A 19873-nucleotide genomic window follows, 5' to 3' on the forward strand; every position below is an offset into this window, starting at 1 on the left:
TAAAACAGTATGAGTCTACAGTTCAAATAATGTTGCTGTTTTGGGGTCATAAAATGGAACTAAGCACCGTTGACTGTGAGAAACAAAGTTTAGCCTAATTTTAAAGAGAATATCCTGTCAAAATATTTCCAATTTGCATCATGTGTGTTTATTTTCTGTGTGTGATGAAATAAATTTCTCCAGAATCTTTCTTCTTTCGATTTTTTTAGTTTAATGGCTGCTGATAGCTTAAATGGTGACTCTTTTACTCTTTTACTTGTTTCAGTCACTTGACTGTGGCCATGCTGGAGCACTGCCTTTAATCGAGCAAATCAACCCCAGGACTTATTCTTTGTAAGCTTCTTTCAGTTTCCATCTAACAAATCCACCAATAAGGCTTTGGTTGGCCCAAGGCTGTATTAGAAGACACTTGCCCAAGGTGACACACAGTGGGACTGAACCCGGAACTTTGTGGTTGGTAAGCAAGCTACTTACCACACAGCCACTTCTATGCCTATAGAATCAGAATTGAGTCAGAATTCAGTGATGATTTAATTATTGTTATTTATTTATTTCTCAATGATGCCAACATGGCTGTGTGGTTAAGAAGCTTGCTTCCCAACCATGTGGTTTTGGGTTCAATCTCATAGTGTGACACCTTGGCCAAGTGTCTTCTACTATGGCCTTGACATGATCAAAGCCTTGTGATTTGATTTGGCAGATGGAAGCTGAAAGAAGCTCCTTGTGCGTGTGTGTGTGTGTGCACGCACATATGTGTGTGCGCATGCCTGTGTGTGTGTGTGTGTGTGTGTGTATTCTTGAAATCCTAACCCTAGCCATTATAAAAGAAATGTTCTTCATTTCCAGTCTTCATAAAAAAAAAACCCTGGCTAAAGGGAAATATTACTTTGTAAACAGGTGAAGGTTGGCAACAGAAAGGGCACCCAGTCATAGAAAATCTGCCTCAACAAATTCTGTCTGATCAATACAATCATGGAAAAACAAACATTAAAATGATGATGATGGTAGTGGTGGTGATGATGATGATGATGAACTATTTTTTAATGATTAAATAAAGAAATCAATGTCCAGGGATTCAATACTTTGTAAAGATGTATAAAAACAGCAGTAATCAATTTAACTGTGTTCAACCTACTTTGGTAAATGAAAATGACATGACATCAGGTAAGAATCAAAAACAAAAGGTAAAAACCACATTCATAATGTAGACCAACAATCATTACATTGTAACACAAAATTTCAGCCAGATTCATGCAATAGCTATCTTTTGTGACTGGACTAATGGTATTCTATCAAAATCTCTAGTTTCTAATAGGATTAAGAGATTTAAACGGAAAAAAAAAATGCTACAGGACTGTTAATATATATATTCTGCAGCCTTAGATAATTTTTTTGAATATGATGTGGACTAGTATGCTCAAGCACACTGGTTTGTAAAGCTCTAAATTTTGTAGATGCCCAACTTTAACCCTAACCTTAACCCTAAACTTGAACATTGCTTTTAGTAGTTACAAACTTCAGAGGATTAAGAGTTTTGATACCAATATCAACCCATTAGAGACTCTGTTGTAGTCCATTCATACTTAAATTTAAATCTTACATCATAATTCAGTATAAGAACCTGTACCAAAGTTATATTCCAAAGACCAACTAATTATAATAATAAAAAGCCAAAACAAAGTTAAATATTTTACTAACACATAAAAAGTACCCGTGCTAGGGCCAGGCAAAAAGAAACTGTGCTGGTGCCCCATAAAAGGCACTGGAGCTGGTTCCACATAAAAACCAATGGTGCTGGTGCCATGTAAAAAGCAGTGGTGCTGGTGCCCCATTAAAGGCACTGGTGCCACATAGGAAGCACAGGAGCTGGTGCCATGTAAAAAGCACTGGAGCTAGTGCCACATAAAAACCAATGGTGCTGGTGCCATGTAAAAGGCAGTGGTGCTGGTGCCCCATTAAAGGCACTGGTGCTGGTGCCACATAGGAAGCACAGGAGCTGGTGCCATGTAAAAAGCACTGGAGCTGGTGTCACATAAAAACCAATGGTGCTGGTGCCATGTAAAAAGCAGTGGTGCTGGTGCCCCATTAAATTCTTGATTATTTTCAGAGTTATTTGAAACATGGATATGTAGTTGTGTATAATTTCACCAGAAATATAGCAATGAAAGCATTAACCACTTAATAATTTTGATTGAATTCTGTTTTCCCGTAATTTACAATGACATTAATACACACACATTTGTTCACTTCATGGATGCAATTATAAAAATCTATTTATATATTTAGGCACACATTATTCTCAATTGTCTTTCAAGCCACATGTACAGCAACAAGCAGAATACATCGTTGGTTACGTCAAAGACATAGGATACAAGAAGGACCTTTTCAAATATGGATATCCATTGTAGCATCCTTTGATAGACAAAGCCATTGAGGACTTATATCAAATTAAAGCAGGCGTAAAGACACAAATAAGATGGTAGGTTTTAAGAATTGCCTTTGAATGGTAGTCATCCGAATCTATTGAATACTGAGGAATTCTAGCAGTACACCAGACAGAGACAAACGGTGCTGTGAATGGAAACTCAACTAAGAAAAGTTTAAAAAGACTGAACAGCGCATAATGAAGTAAGTATCAAAGCCTTTCTTGTCAGGTTTAGCAAACAAAACTCTGCAAAGTAGAAAAGATCTATCATTGCTGGTTTGTTGCATCGCTTAGAAATACAGTGTCATTACCATCACCACCACCTCATCGTCGTCGTCATCATCACCATCATTAGCACTATCATCATCATCATCATCATCATCATCATCATCCTCACTATCATCATCATCATCATCATCACTATCATCATCATCATCCTCATCATCATCAGTCATCATCATCAACACTATCATCATCATCGTCATCATCACTACAGCCATTATCACTATCGTCATCATCATCGTCGTCGTCACTGATACCACTACCACCATTACCATCACCACCACTACCATCACCATCATTACAATCACCACTGCCATCATCACTACCATTATCATCTTCTTCATCGTCATCATCATTACCAACATCATCATCATCATCACTATCACTGCTGCCACCATCCCTACCATCATCACCATTATTGTCATCATCATCATCATAATCACCACCACCACTGTCATCTTCATCATTATCATTACCATTAGCCTTCTCTCTTCATCAGTAAGCATTATATTTATCACCAAAGTGTTGGAATCTTTCTGATTCTGATTGTAATTATTGCCTATCATTACTCAATTTCTCCAGACAGATAATTCCAAACAAACACAGGAAGAAATGTAGATGCAGAAGGAATACAAAATGACAGGAGACACATATATAAATGGCACTTGAAGCATCATACATAACCAAAGACTGAGCTCAGTCGTGGGTTCCACTCTCCATTCCAGTATCTAGTGTAGCACGATATCAGGCATCAACCTCAGAGTATGTGCAAGTCTGTGGGAATATGTTAGAAACGTTAGCATGCCGGGCAAAATACTTAGCGGCATTTTGTCTGCCATTATGTTCTGAGTTCAAATTCCGCCGAGGTCAACTTTGCCTTTCGAGGTCGATAAATTAAGTACCAGTTATGCACTGGAGTCGATGTAATCGACTTAATCCCTTTGTCTGTCCTTGTTTGTCCCCTCTATGTTTAGCTCCTTGTGGGCAATAAAGAAAGAAGTCTGTGGAATATGAGCCAGAACCCATTGCTGGACACTGATGAAGTAAGACATTATGCAATATCGCGTAATGTCTTTACATCTGTTGTGTAATTATTATGGCATGTATGTTCTATAAAGCATGGAATACCATACCAGTTCTTTCTGTAAATTATATTATTATAGACATCGCACAGTACACAGTATCGTGAGGTTGCTGATTGAAGATATTGTGTCTACCAGGAGTTTGTACTGTTTGTCAAGTCACAACAAGGACCTCAGACAGACAGTACTTTACACGATATTGTGCAGTTCCAAGTAATGCCGACTTTTGCAATACACCTACATTGTAGGGTATTTCTAAGGTTTTCAGATGTTTTTTCAGATTGTCTGGTATTGAACCCAATGCTCCAATGACAATAGGGATAACCTTTATGTTCGACTCTCATAACTGCCACATCTTAGCGATCTCAATTCTCAGGTCTCCATATTTATCAACTTTTCCTCTTTCTTTCGTGATGAATCCCTCTCAACACATGGCTTTGATGCTCCCCCACCACTTCTGCTCGTGATCAGAGATGCACATATCGTCAGCCACTAAGGGACATGCTCAACTGGTTAAGGTCAAACAACTGACAAGCAAATCTGTGGTATTGAGCAGAATATTTGTTGTAGCCCATCTTTTATGCCAAGACAAAACAATGTACATCATAACACGTCCAATCAGTTAAGATCAGAAGCCACGAGAGCCACTGTCTGGTACAGCATCAAGGCATTTATTATTATTATTGTTATCTGTATATATTAGTAGATACACCAAGCACAGACACATATACACATGTACTCCACATATGCACACAAACATCAATGTGAAGGTAATGAAGGTCACTTAATTCAAAGCTGGAGATGCATAATTAAATTTATTCAATAATTTTCCTCTTTAACAAACCTTAATCCATTAACATGTGTTGAGATACAAGCAGCATACCAACGATGTGTGCATACATGAGGGGTTAGGGAGCTGAGATATCTAAATCATACGTTAAACTGTCGACTGATGAGAACCAGATGGAGGCTGTTAATCTGTGGTTAACGAACACCTAATAACAAGAATCGCTTCTTTAATATGTCAATTACCAATGTTTCAAACACATGCCTGAAGAGAAACTGTAGCTTAAATATATATTCCAGCAGCTGTTGATGTACCTTTTAATTAACAGATAAGGGCTGCTTTCATATTTCTGTGCTCCCTAATGTGTAAATGTAAAGACCGGATGGTAGGGATCATGTTACACTTAACACATTCTATGGAGTCAGTTAAATATTAGAACTGCCTGCTTGTGGGGTTGCCATTTTTCATGCATTTGCCAATGTCTGGTGTGTGCATGTGTGTATGTGCATGGGTATGTGTATGCATGTATATATATATGTGTGTGTGTGTGTTTCCCACTTGTTAGATCTGAAGAAAAGGAGGATAGTGTCCATGCCATAGTAGACCCTCCAACGCCAATAGAATGTGATTAACGTTACCAGTGTTTGGTTAAGCCTTTCATTACAATATTCCAAACATAGCATATTGTCTATCATCATCATCAACAACATTATCATTTAAGGTCTGTTTTCCATGTTGTCATGAGTTGGACAGCCTGACAAAAACTGGCAAGGTCAGGGGCTGCACCAGGTTCCCTAGTCTGTTCTGACTCAGTTTCTACAGCTGGATGCCCTTCCTAATGCAAACCACTTTACAGAATGCACTGGGTGCTTTTTGTATGGCACCATCACCAATACTTTTTATATAATTCATTTTAAAAATAAAGAAGAATTTAGTAAAATAACTCAGTTATTATGAAGGTGGTGTCTACAACAAATTAACACGAAATTCTAATGGAAGGTTTAATTGAGATCATTTTAAAACAATAAGTTTGTATCATAGAACCAGGAGCAATGTATTTTAACAAGATTGAATGACAGATCCTCTATGGCATAACTAATTTGTCACATGGTTACCTAGCAGCCAATCACTGAACCTGTTTTCATCTGTTGACTCAAATTGGTATCTGTAATATTTAATACTAGCTTAAAAGCCCCACTCCATGTGGACTTTTAAGCTAGTCCCTGTGGAGGGCTAATTAGACCTGCAGCCCAAAACTAAAGAGAGCAATACTAATAAAGCATTTATTGGTACCCAACCAATATGGTATTACCCTACCAATATGGTGTGACTTTAAATTCAGCTTAAATGTAAAACTTGTAAGTTCACAAATTTTTGGAGTTCTTTTAAAATTTGAATTTTCATCTGTTAGCATATAACAAATCCTCATCCAGACATGATTCCAATGCTGAATGTTCAAGAACCAAATGAAGGACAGATTTTCAACCCCGGGATCATCCTGATTCCAAAAGGGTATAGTATGTCTATGTAGAGCAAATGTACACTGAGATACAGGGGTCCTGGACGGACGAACAGACAGAATTTCATGTTTATTATTATAGATTACAAATGTAATGGAAGGAAAGGAGAGGAAGTGATTTGGATAAGAAAAGATACTCAGTCATGAAATAGTGCTCAGATAAAATTTACTCAGATTTGAAGGGGAATGGTAAATATGCAAACCTCTCAGACTGGCACGAAAACTGTCCAAATTCCATCAGTACAAAAGGACAAAGACCAGATATTGTACTATGTTCGAAATCAGATGCCAGAATCATCTTGGTTGAGCTGAGAGTCCCTTATGAATGCCAAATAGATGAACAACACCAATTCAAGATAAGAAAGTACGACAACCTGGTGAAAAAACAAAAGAAGGGTACCACTGGAAGGCAATGGAAGTTGGCGTATAGAGGTTTGCTACAGCATTTATGTGCCAACTACTAAATCAACTTGGAATCAAGGGCTACAAAAGCACAGTGACAATGAAACGCCTGTCAGAGACAACTCAGGAGAGCTCAGTGGTGTTATGGGAGAAAAGGAATGATAGATGGAACTGAAAAAGAATACAGTAAATCACTAAACATAGGAGGAAGGAAACCCAGTTTGAACTGGTGCAAGTTCATGCAGTTGTCTGTGTGCCCAAGCAATAAGTACAGCCATAGGTGCCAGGTTCAATCCACACTAAAGTTGACATTTAAATAACAGCAGCAGGACACCTAGGAGTCACTACCTATTTGGGCCCAGTTCCCTTAAAGAGTCAGGAACTAATGAGCTGATGCACTTGTTTGACAGGAATTCTTCCTCGAAGAATTTCTCCTGCTAATCTCTCGCCCTGTAGCGAGTTTCTGCTCACTATAGCAGAAGAATTTTTAAATTATAAGACCTTATTCTTATTATAATTACCAATACATCTAGCATAGTACTGATTTGCTACATTAGTATCAATCTATGATATATGTGACATGACAAAACAAATATATATATGTGAGTCTATGTATGTGCATGAATGCATGCATGTGTGTGTATACATACATATACACAAACATATATGCACAGATACACAAACTCATGCATATATACACATATAAACACACACACACACACACACACATATACATATATATATAGAGAGAGACATATACATACATACAAATGTATGTATACCTGAATGTACAATTATATATATATCTATATACATGCGCATGACTGTATATACATACATATACACATATACATAAACAGCCATATGTGTCTGTGTGTGTATATATACATATATACACACATGGCCATTCACACATACATGCACCATGCACACGCACATCTATCTATCTACCAACATACATATACACGAATATATGCACTTACATTCATATATCAAACAATGTATTTTAATTTTCCCTTTTAACATGACCATATTTATCTCAGTCTTAGAATGAGCAAAAAGAACAACAACAACAAAAGGAAGAACCCAGAATATTCTCTGAGGAATTAAAAGTACCATGGTACCATAGCATTGCTCTGTTTAATGATTTGCTCCAGATGAAGTAGTAAACACCTTCTGTTAAGTAGACTAGCAGATAAATAACACTGTCTCCTCATACACATAAAAATAACATGTGACCCTATTATATGATATCTATTATTATTGGTGGTACCATGACGATCAAGAATCCTTCTTGTATTGACATTTCGTAAGTTTTGGTCCATTTGTTCTTTCGTTGTTCCTCTGTAGCAGGAATGTTGGCAAAGTCCCAAACACCAACTCACCACAGAGGAACTAAACTCAAATGACTGCATTCAGAGTGAAAGCAAGTGTAAACACCGATAAAGGATTTTGTCAAGGATTGATGTCAGCAAGCAGCTAGATATTCAAGTCCCTGGTAGACGCAATAAGGACTAGTGTCTATCAGTAGCTTGCCTAACCAGCAAAAGCACAATAAACCCAGTAGGTACTTAATTCCTTAGAATTCCAGTTGTTGTAAATAATATATTGGAACATCAATCATGATTTTACTTTTGACATCTTTTCTTTGACAGATAATTTGCTATATATATATGTGTATGTGTGTATATATATATATATATATATATATATATATATATATATGTATATTATATATTTTAATGTATATTATTTAGTATATATAAGAATTTTTTGCGTAATAAGATAAAAAAACCAAGGCTGTATAGATATTTGAGCATTTTTAGATAGAAGGTCTTACAGCTGTTTCTAGGATATTAATTAATAATATCCCTTCATCAGAGATGGTGTGAGAGGAAAAATTAAGTCTTATGACTTAATTTTTCCTCTCATACCTGAAGTGAAGACCAAATGTATAGTGTGTGTGTTTAATTGACAAAACATGACCATCCCCAGCTATAAACAATATCTGTTTCAACACACAATTTCACATCAAGTATCTTGCAAAACAAATACATAAATGTAGACAGACAGACAGATAGATAGATAGAGACATATAGATCATTTGTCTGGTAACTGGCCAGCAGCTGTAAGATAGCTAATGCCAATTGCTGCAGGAACTTAAGCCACTCAGCTACAAGATCCAATAACTTCAATAATCCACGATGATTGCTGATACACACGTCTCACATGGTCTCACACAAACTGACTCGCTGCAAATATTTCTTTCTTGTCATCATAGCTTGTAGTTACACATCTTATATCTGATTTTCCATGCTAGGATTATGGGTTTTCTTCCATCAATAGTATGGTCTGTCTTTATGAAGAAATTCCTGAGTTCACATAATTCTTGAATAATTTTACATGCACAAAATGAATCCATTCCACTAGCCCTGTATCCAGGATAAGCAGAGATGTTTTTTTTTTTCTTTTTGGTATATTGGTATGGATCTCAAATCTCAGTGCTTCATCATGGTTCTACCTCTATCCAACAACTTCAAGATCTCATATTCTTTTTAGATCCAGCAATTCCAACACACAGTGCTTAATTAAAGATCTGAAATTTTTAATAGGTGTAAACACATGGACAGATTTCTTTTATCAAATTGGAGGGTACTACCTACTCCGGAGTGAGTTGTTATCTTACAGACTTTGACATATTTTTCTGTTATTTTGTTCTAACCCAGCTGTATTTAATGAGCTTTCTACAGTCAAGGATGACAAGGATTTTAGCTTTCTAAAATGTTTCTGATAAAATCCTTAAACACACCCAAAATAACTACTGTTCTACTAGTGCCCCATTCCATTCCAAATGGTAGTTTAACTGATGACATTTGTACAACAAGACATTGCATTACCTGACTTAGACCTACAAACAAAATGAATATCCCTGCCTTATTTCCATTACAAAAACAGAAAATTCTTTGAGGATATAAAAAGAAAAGACAAAGAAACAAGCAAAGAAAAAAATATATATATATATATAAAATATATTAATATATAATATACACACATATATATACATGTATATATATACATGTATATATATATATATATATATATATATACACATGTATATATACATATATATATACATATATATATATACATACATATACATACATACATATATACACACATATATATATATATATATATATATATATATATATATATATATATATTATATATACATATATACATATATATATACATATATACATGCATAGATATATACATATATTCATACATAAATAAATACATATATACATATATCATCATATATATATATATATATATATACACAAACACACATATACATATGTGTGTGTGTACATGAATGGTTGTTTTTATGTCAAGCTATATATAAAAACAATTTAACATTAAACTCAATTACTCAATTTTTGTTTTAGTAGATTACTTATTTATTAACTACTGCAACAAAATGTTTCACAGTGACTTACAAGCTTTGACTAGTCACACACTGATGAAAGCTTAAACTTCAAAGCTGCTGTCAACCTTTTCCTTGTTGAAATTTATATATATATATCAGCATGTGTTTTGAATGACTTACCGTCTGTTTACTGGAGTCAGATGAAAGTTAGGAATGCACTGTAGACGAGCTTGCAGGATTCGAAAAGCTTCCGACTGTGGTAGTAGCATAAGAATTCCATACAGACTTTTGACTAAATACTGATTGTTCTCAGCCTCAAGCATCTGAAGACGCAAATCTGTATTTAGAAGACAAAAAAGGAAAAAGAAAGAAAACAGTAAAATATTTTAACCTTCTTATACCTAAATAAATATTTAGAAAAAACCTTATATATATATGTCTTTTGTGATATAGTAAAAAGTAAGGAATAAGTCTGATATAAAAAAAAAACATTTAATTGTTGCATGTGGTTAAGAAGTTTGCTTTGCAAGCACTCGGTTTTGAGTTCAGTCCCACTGCATGGCAGGTTGGGCAAATGTCTTCTACAGTAGCCTTGGGCAAACCAAAGCCTTGCTAATAGATTTGTCAGATGGAATCTGAAAAAAGCCTGGCATATGTGTGTATATGTGTGTATATATATATATATGATATATATATATATATAATTCCAGCATGGAAGGTGTTTATAAGACATTGAAGAAACACACAAAATCTGTTAGATTCACTTCAACATTTAAATTTAATGTCTCCAGCTGGCTATATGACAGCTCAAGCTAAAACAACAGTAACATTCATCCCAACCAGGACTGCCACATTATGTTGGCAAATAATCTTTACATTAAAGTACTGTTATTGTATGTCTCTCATTGACAGATTTAGAAATAAAGAGACTTAGTAATTTTAATATTTCTATTATATATATATTCTTTAATGCTGGAGCACACACACGTGTATAGGTGCATGCGTGACTGTGTAGCAAGAAGCTTGCTTCCCAACCACATGGTTCCAGTTTCAGTCCCACTGCATGGCACCTAGAGCAAGTGTCTTCTACTATAGCCTCAGGCCAACCAAAGCCTTGTGAATGAATTTGGTGGATAGAAACTGAAGGAGGCCTGTGCCAGTGGTATGTTAAAAGCACGATTTGAACATGGTCGATGCCAGCCCCCGTGAAGCATGGCAGTTTGCACACATGCATCGTACAATCTACCTTTCACTCTGAGTGAGAGACCCTTTGTCGCCAGTAGGAGAAGAAGCTTCCTAAACTTTGCCCAGGCTGAGCATCCACCCCTCTACTGAATTGGTCACCTAGGTAGCAGAAACTATCAACTACTTCTAGTTTCTACCCCAGGAGTGTAATGGAATCTGTTCTCTGAGTATCAATGGTGTCTATTAAGGCAGCGAGCTGGCAGAAACGTTAGCACACCAGGCGAATTGCATAGCCATATTTCGTTTGCCGTTGCGTTCTGAGTTCAAATTCCACCGAGGTCGACTTTGCCTTTCATCCTTTCGGGGTCGATAAATTAAGTACCAGTTACGCACTGGGGTCGATGTAATCGACTTAATCCGTTTGTCTGTCCTTGTTTGTCCCCTCTGTGCTTAGCCCCTTGTGGGTAGTAAAGAAATAGGTGTCTATTGCCCTTGTGCCGCATACGAAAGCTATCTTCTCAGTTAATTTTCCTTTGATATTGCTGCATCTCTTATGTGTCCATAGCTTACACTGATATATATATATATAACAAAGTAAAATTGGAAGGTGTATATATATATATATATATATATATATATATTTATATACATACATATATATGTGTGTGTGTCTTTGTATCTGTGTATGTCTCCCACCACCACAGCTTAACAATGGGAGCTGATGTGCTTTTATACCCATAACTTAGCGGTTTGGCAAAAGAGACCGATAGAATAAGTACCAGGCTTATAAAAAGTAAGTACTGGGGTTGATAAATTCGACTAAAAATTCTTCAAGGCGGTGCTCCAGCATGGCCACAACCAAATGGCTGGAAAAAATAAAAGAATACACACATGCATATATACTCAGACAGACACATACATGCATATGTAATATGCTTCCTTGCAATAATGTTGTTATTCAGACATAAAACCTCCTCAGAGTCTGCCAAAGCTTTTAATTGTTGCTGTCATCTTATCATAAGATTATTGTATTGGAAGCATCAAGAATTATCAACAACAATTATAGGGTTAAGTAAATGATTACTTAACGAGCTATTTCAATGCCAAAGCAATACTTCCAAGAGCTATTTGCCTGCATCCTTCAAATAAATTAATGAACACAAACTCAAATAGCTATCAATACTACTTGCCTTCAGGCTGAATACTTCAACTGAACAACGTAGATGCAAAAAGATATTTTTTGTTCTTTTTTTTTCTGATTTGTTTTGGCATTTTTTTTTGGTGTGGTTGGTATTATAGTAAAAGATAACCATAAAATCATCATCATTATCATCATCGCTATCATCATTATCATTGTCATCATCCTTATTATCAACATCATTTCTCATTACCATCACATCACCACCACAAGGACTGTCATCATCATCGCTATCACCACCACCATCATGTCATCACCAGTACTGTTGTCATCATCGTCATCACCGGTATCATTATCATCATCACCACCACTAACACCACACCAAACAACCATTTCATCATTACCACTACCACCACTAGCCATCACCAACACCATCCCCACACCACCATCATCATCATCACCAACACCACTGTTGTCATCACCACCACCACCACAACTACCACCATTGTCATCGCTACTTTATTTCCATTTCTTTACTACCCACAAGGGGCTAAACACACAGAGAGGACAAACAAGGACAGACAAACGGATTAAGTCGATTACATCAACCCCAGTGCATAACTGGTACTTATTTAATCGACCCCGAAAGGATGAAAGGTAAAGTCGACCACGGCGGAATTTGAACTCAGAACGTAGCGGCAGACGAAATACCGCTAGGCATTTTGCCTGGTGTGCTAACGATTCTGCCAGCTCACTGCCTTATCACTAGATTATTTCAAATTGCTCCAGTTCACTCAGCTGTAGAAACGAGTTGCGATGTCACTGGTGCCAAGATGTATCAGCACCTTCGCCTTTCCCTTGGACAACATTTGTGGCATGGAGAGGGAAGAATGGTATGCGTGGGCAACTGCTGGTCTTCCAGGAAACAACCTTGCCTGGACTTGTGGCCTCGGAGGGTAACTTTCCAGGTGCAATCCCATAGTCATTCATGACCAAAAGGGGTCCTTTACCTTTTAAGCTCACATTCATTCCTCCTTCACCAAATACAGTTGGAACTCTTCTTAGCTACTTCTACCATTGTCTTCAGAGCAGTGGTCTCTTTTACTCTTTTTTTTTTTACTCTTTTACTTGTTTCAGTCATTTGACTGCAGCCATGCTGGAGCACCGCCCTTAGTCAAGTAATTCGACCCCGGGACTTATTCTTTGTAAGTCTAGTACTTATTCTATCAGTCTCTTTTGCTGAACTGCTAAGTTACGGGGACATAAACACACCAGCATCAATTGTCAAGCGATGTTGGGGGGACAAACACAAACATACAAACACACACATACATATATATGATGGGCTTCTTTCAGTTTCCGTCTACCAAATCCACTCACAAGGCTTTGGTCGGCCCGAGGCTATAGTAGAAGACAGTTGCCCAAGGTGCCACGCAGCGGGACTGAACCCGGAACCATGTGGTTGGTAAGCAAGCCACTTACCACACAGCCACTCCTGCGCCTATTTTCCAGAAATTGAGAGATTTTATACTATCACCCTTAATGTGACACATGACACCCAGCCAAAAGATGTACACAGTGCTCTCTTTCCGCTTTTGCTACAGTGTCACATTGGTTTTGATTATGTCATTTGAAGATTCATTGTCTTTTATAAATGGGTTTCGTAGTCGTCATCGTCGTTGTGCTTCGTTATATCCAGGAAAACGATCGATTCAGAAATAACATTGTATAGAAGTAATTATATATTTTTTTAAAAATAAAAACAAATTCAGGAAAGAAAAGACAGAAATATAAAAGAAAAAAACATACTTACAGGCAAATATAGGTGATTCGATTAGTTGAACTAATTTGTCAAGTTCAATAAGAAATTCTTTTGTTATTTCTAAATCTCCACTGTAAAAAACATATGAGTCAAGGAAAAAAAACACATACACACACAAAGAATCGTTGGAGGAGGAGGAGGAGGGGTGAGAATAAGAAGAGCAGCAGCGGCGGTGGCGGCAGCAGCAGCAGCAGCAGCAGCAGCAACAACAACAGCAGCAGCAGCAACAACAACAGCAGCAGCAGCAACAACAACAACACCAAGAAGAAGAAGAAGAAGATACACGATGTGTTTCTAAGTAAAATTTGACAGTAACGATAATAAATAAACGGATTCAGATTCTCTGCAGAAATACTGAAAGTAAAGTTAATTTACATAAGTAATGTAAAACATACACATGCACGCACACACACATGCATACAAACACACATGCACACACACAATCACATGCACATGCACACACATATTAATACACACATACATACACACAAGGGGTATGGTTAGTAACTTTACTTAGAAAACATGTCATTCCAAGTTTGATAAGTCTCTTCTATTATAGATTTATGTTGATCAATACCTTTATCATTGTTGTTTTACTATCCACTTTTCCATGCTGTCATGGATCGGATCAGACAGAATCTGTTGAGGCATGCAACTATCACAAAATTTTGCCCAGACAAAGAGATACATGTGCATGCGCACACACAGAGCCTGGCACTTCATCAATTACAATGACAAGGGTTCCAAATGATCCAATCAATGAACAACTTGCTTGTGAAATTAACATGCAAGTGGCTGAATACTCCGCAGACCTGCATACCCTTAACATAGTTCTCAGGGAGATCCAGTGTGATACAGAATGTAACAGGGCTGGCCGTTTTGGATTACTGTTACAACTCATTTTTGCCAGCTGAGCAAGGTTGTTGCCAGTACCGCCTGACTGGCCCCCATGCCGGTGGCACGTAAAAAGCACCCACTACACTCTCGGAGTGGTTGGCATTAGGAAGGGCATCAAGCTGTAGAAACTCTGCCAAATCAAGATTGGAGCCTCGTGCAGCCATCTGGTTCGCCAGCCCTCAGTCAAAATCGTCCAACCCATGCTAGCATGGAAAGCGGACATTAAATGATGATGAGTGGATTGGAGCAATGTGAAGTGAAATAAAGTGTCTTGCTCAAGGACATAGCGCGCCACCAGGAATTGAACTCACGACCTTACAATTGTGAACAAATACCCCAGCCACTAAGCCCATACATGCACACATATATATACATACAATAGGCTTCTTTCAGTTTCTATGCACCAAATCCAGTCACAAGACTTTAGTTGGCATAGGGCTATAATAGAAAACACTTGTTCAAGGTACCATGCAGTGGGACTGAACCTAAAGTCACATGGTTGCGAAGCAAATATCTTAACCACACAGCCACTGTGAAGATATAAGGTATTAAAGTCAACAGTATTTAACATTAATCTACCTTACAAACTTACGTTATTCTTTGCTTTCAGTTTCCCCACCACTGAAGTTTTATCCCATCGTTAACGCTAATTAATTACTTATCTTTCCTTTCTTTCTTTCTGTTTTAGGTTTATCTTTCACCTTTATCTCTCTCACAATATTTCTAATTCAACAAGAATTTTCATACTCTCTCTCTGTATATAAATATGTGTGCGTGTATGCCTATACATACATACATATATATGAGTGGAGGAGTGTATGTGTAAGTGTGTGTATGTGTATATAAATATATATAGAGATTTATATACATCTATATATATATATGTTTACATAGACAAACATAAACACACACACACAAACACACTCACACACACACACACCACATTATGAAAACATTGAAGAAAACAAAACTCATCAAAATGCGCTTATCTTCAGTTCATCTGCTTTAATTTAATTGAAGACTGTAACACATGGGAAGGAAAACTTACAACTGTTCACTGCAGTAAGGAAATCCTTAAGTCAGCCTCCCGCAAATTCAAGTTAACACTGTTAGTTTACACACAAACACACAAACACACACACACACACACATACACACACAGATAGACATAGACAGACAGATACAGAGATAGTTAGGGTTCCCATAAATTACCATTACAATTTGATACAATAAATGGTGGCAATTGTGAAGGAAATTTATGATAAATAAAATGAGGGTGGGCTGAAAAGTTTATAGGCTGACTTTTGAAGGAGTGATGCTAGAGCTGTGAAATTTTGCATGCATTAATTTCAACTCCTCTTTTTAATAAACCACATTGTTTCTTTCCAACTAAACTGACATTTGACTGTTCAAAGAACACTTCGAAAGTAACTAGTAGTGACTCCTCTTGAAAATAGACAAAAGTTGTTAAGGCAGTTACAAAGGTCTATCAAAATCAAACACGGCAAGCTGGCAGAAACGTTAGCACGCCGGGCGAAATGCTCAACGGTATTTCGTCTGCCACTGCGTTCTGAGTTCAAATTCCGCTGAGGTTGACTTTGCCTTTCATCCTTTCGGGGTCGATAAATTAAGTACCAGTTATGCACTGGGATCGATATAATCGACTTAATCCGTTTGTCTGTCCTTGTTTATTCTTTCAGTGTTTAGCCCCTTGTGGGTAGTAAAGAAATAGGTATTTTGTCTGCGTTCTGAGTTCAAATTCCGCCGAGGTCAACTTTGCCTTTCATCCTTTTGGGGTCGATAAATTAAGTACCAGTTACACACTGGGGTCGATGTAATCGACTTAATCTGTTTATCTGTCCTTGTTTGTCCCGTCTGTGTTTAGCCCCTTGTGGGTAGTAAAGAAATATATCAAAATCAAACACCTACAAAAACTGTTTCATCAAGACAATACTCCAGCACCCAAGTCCTTAGTTTCAATGGCTGCTGTGCATGACTGTTGCTCTGAGTTGGTTGATCACCTTCCTTATTCTCCTGATTTGACCCTCCATCTGACTATTATTTGATCCATCCCCAACATGGAAAAGGCACTTGGATGGGGACCAGTATCACAGATCATGTCACATCTACTGATGATGACTTTCTTGACCAACAGCATGAAAGCTTCTTCACCAATGGGATCCAAGTATTGCAACATCGATGGAAGAAGTGAATGAACCACAAGGGTGACTATATCGAAAAATAAACCTCATTTGGTTACATTTCATGAGAGTATCTTGGACAGCCTATGAACTTTTTAGCTGACCCTCATATATATATATATATATATATATATATATATATATATAGAGTGATTGACAGAATGAGGTAAAAAATCCAAGGCTGTGAAAGATTTCAGAACATTTATAAAGAGAAGGTCTTACAGTTGTTTCTGGGAAATTTTATATATTTCCGGGAAATTTTAAGATATTCCATAAAGGTACCCTTTATGGTGAGGAACTCAGGGTAACCCTATAAACCAGCTCTCACCAGTAATAAATATAGACTGCTCTACTTCTTGGAGTGTGCTTCTTCTCCAGATTTATGTTTTTCTAAAAAATAGCAATATATATATATATCTCAGTGCGAATGTCAAGTTTAAGCTTATAGCAATCACCATGCAAAATGACTAAGGAAAATAGTCTAATAATGGGGCATATAAGCCCTCAACAGAAAAAAGTAGGCTTTCCCATATGCATGGGACTCGAACTCACGTCCCTTTGTTAACGCAACTGTGTTACCAATTATATATAGATTATATATAGCCATGACAGATTGCTAGCCACTAAACGTTTTTCTATTTTCTCTCCCTGTTTATTTCTGTGTTCCTCTCTGTCAAAGAGTGTAGGCTCGAAACGTAAAAGACTTTCTCACTTCCCAAGCGTTAAACTAATACATCTGTTTGTTGCGTACACACCCGTCTTCGTCTTTTGTTTTTTTTTGTAAATTCACACTATATATATATATATATATATATATATATATATTCGTTTTGCAAGATTCCTGATGTGAAATCGTGTGTTGAAACAGATATTGTTGTATTTCGGGATGGTCATTTTATTTATTTATTATATTTATTTTTTGCCAATGGACAAGCATTAAAATAATAAAATAACAGTAATAAACAAGTGAAGAAAACAAAATATATATATATATAGTGCATGTGTTTATTTGGCAAAAAAAAAATAAATAAATAAAATGACCAGCCTGAGATACAAGAACATATATATATATAAATATAAATATATATATATATATATATATATATATATATGTACCGTCCAACCCATGCTAGCAGGGAAAACGGACGTTAAACGATGATGATGATGATATATATTCCAATAATTTATATTAAGTTTTTTTTAATTGCATTCTTATCTTATATGTATTGAATTTTAATGTATATATGAATGTTATTATGGTTCTCGTTTTGTTAAATAAATAAGTCAACATTCTAATAGCCTAAAGCTGATAAACCAACTAAATGTTTCTCCATTTTCTTATTTGTATTATATTATATATATATATATATATATATATATATATATATATATACACACATATATATAAGATTGTATGTACATCAGTTCTAATCTATTTAGTTGACAATTTAATATAGCATTCAATATGATTCATCTCTTTAAAAATTAAAAGTGTAACATAGCAAGAGCAACCCAAATTAAGAATACACTACAGCACAGTCCTGAAAAGTGGCACAATCCCCTATCTATAGTACCATCTGGCAACCCTGTTCTGAGTAAAAATTGCACCTAGGTGCCAATGAGCAAGGTGTATCACCCAACCACAAGAGCACTCTCTCCAACTAATAATTACAATTGACCAAGCATAGACAAGTTAGGCTACAACTAACATAGATAAGCTGACAGTAGCTAACTCAACTACAGATGAATGGAGCCTCCATGTGACTTCTTGAATAGCTATAAATAACAGCCATATCTCTCTCAAATTACACCCCATCATCTTGGAGATGAGACAAATTGCATGATGTAGTGCAGATTATGGAATACCTACAAAAGGCAATGGAATGGTCACAGGCCAGGTCATGGTTGGATTGCTTTTCATCGTAAGTGTGTGTGATTGGTACTGACCAAGGGCTAAAAACACAATAACAATAATAGTTAAGCAAGCAATTCTGAGATTAAATGATCTGGGGAAAAGCTTTAATGTCACAACTTCCCGTTTTTCCTTTTTTTTTTGTTTTGTTTTTCGTTTTGTTACAAAACTTCTGTTTTACTCAAGAAGACGTAATTATAATGGAAAAGAACCCAAACACTGAAAAATGTATTAAAAAAACATGAGATAAATAAAACCAAAAATAAACAAAAAAAAGAAGACAGATTAAGCACTCTTATTGATGGACAACTACATGTGCAGACAAAAAATATGGGTACATCGCATTGTGGAAAAAAAAAATCAATATATAGATTTAACAAACAAACCAAAAAGAATATAAAAATAAGCAAACATTTTCGCAAAAATTGAAGAAATACATAAATAATACCAAAAACAAAAAAATCAGAATAAGATATATATAAAAAAAAAAGAAGTGTAAAGAAGGAAATAAATCACAGAATGAAAGCAATTGATCAATTTAGTAAATATTGATTTGAAGTCCCAGAGTTCAATAACTTCAGAAGTAAAACCCCAACACAAATCAATGAACCTAATCTACCCTAATTACTATACAGTCTACACTAATATACTAATACATATATATATATACATACATATATATTTTATATATATATATATAGTCAGGACAGACTGCTGACAAGAAGTGGAACATAAAACAATTAACTGAGCATGGCTTAAGTTACATATATAAATGTGTGTGTGTGTGC

General features: G+C 36.1%; 1 protein-coding gene across 1 annotated transcript in view; it reads right to left on the reverse strand.

The window, feature by feature from the left end:
* The window catches only part of LOC115216282 (protein VAC14 homolog), a 178395-nt gene extending 164206 nt beyond the window's left edge, over positions 1 to 14189 (reverse strand). The window contains exons 1-2 of the mRNA XM_029785482.2: positions 14067 to 14189; positions 10111 to 10267 (exon numbers count right to left, since the gene is read on the reverse strand). Coding sequence (XP_029641342.2) covers positions 10111 to 10253 — 143 coding nt within the window. The 5' untranslated portion in view covers positions 10254 to 10267; positions 14067 to 14189. The remainder of the gene's footprint in view (positions 1 to 10110; positions 10268 to 14066) is intronic.
* Between the last annotated feature and the right edge of the window lie 5684 nt (positions 14190 to 19873).

The sequence above is a fragment of the Octopus sinensis genome, linkage group LG10 (assembly GCF_006345805.1).
Source record: "Octopus sinensis linkage group LG10, ASM634580v1, whole genome shotgun sequence".
NCBI lineage: Eukaryota > Metazoa > Mollusca > Cephalopoda > Octopoda > Octopodidae > Octopus > Octopus sinensis.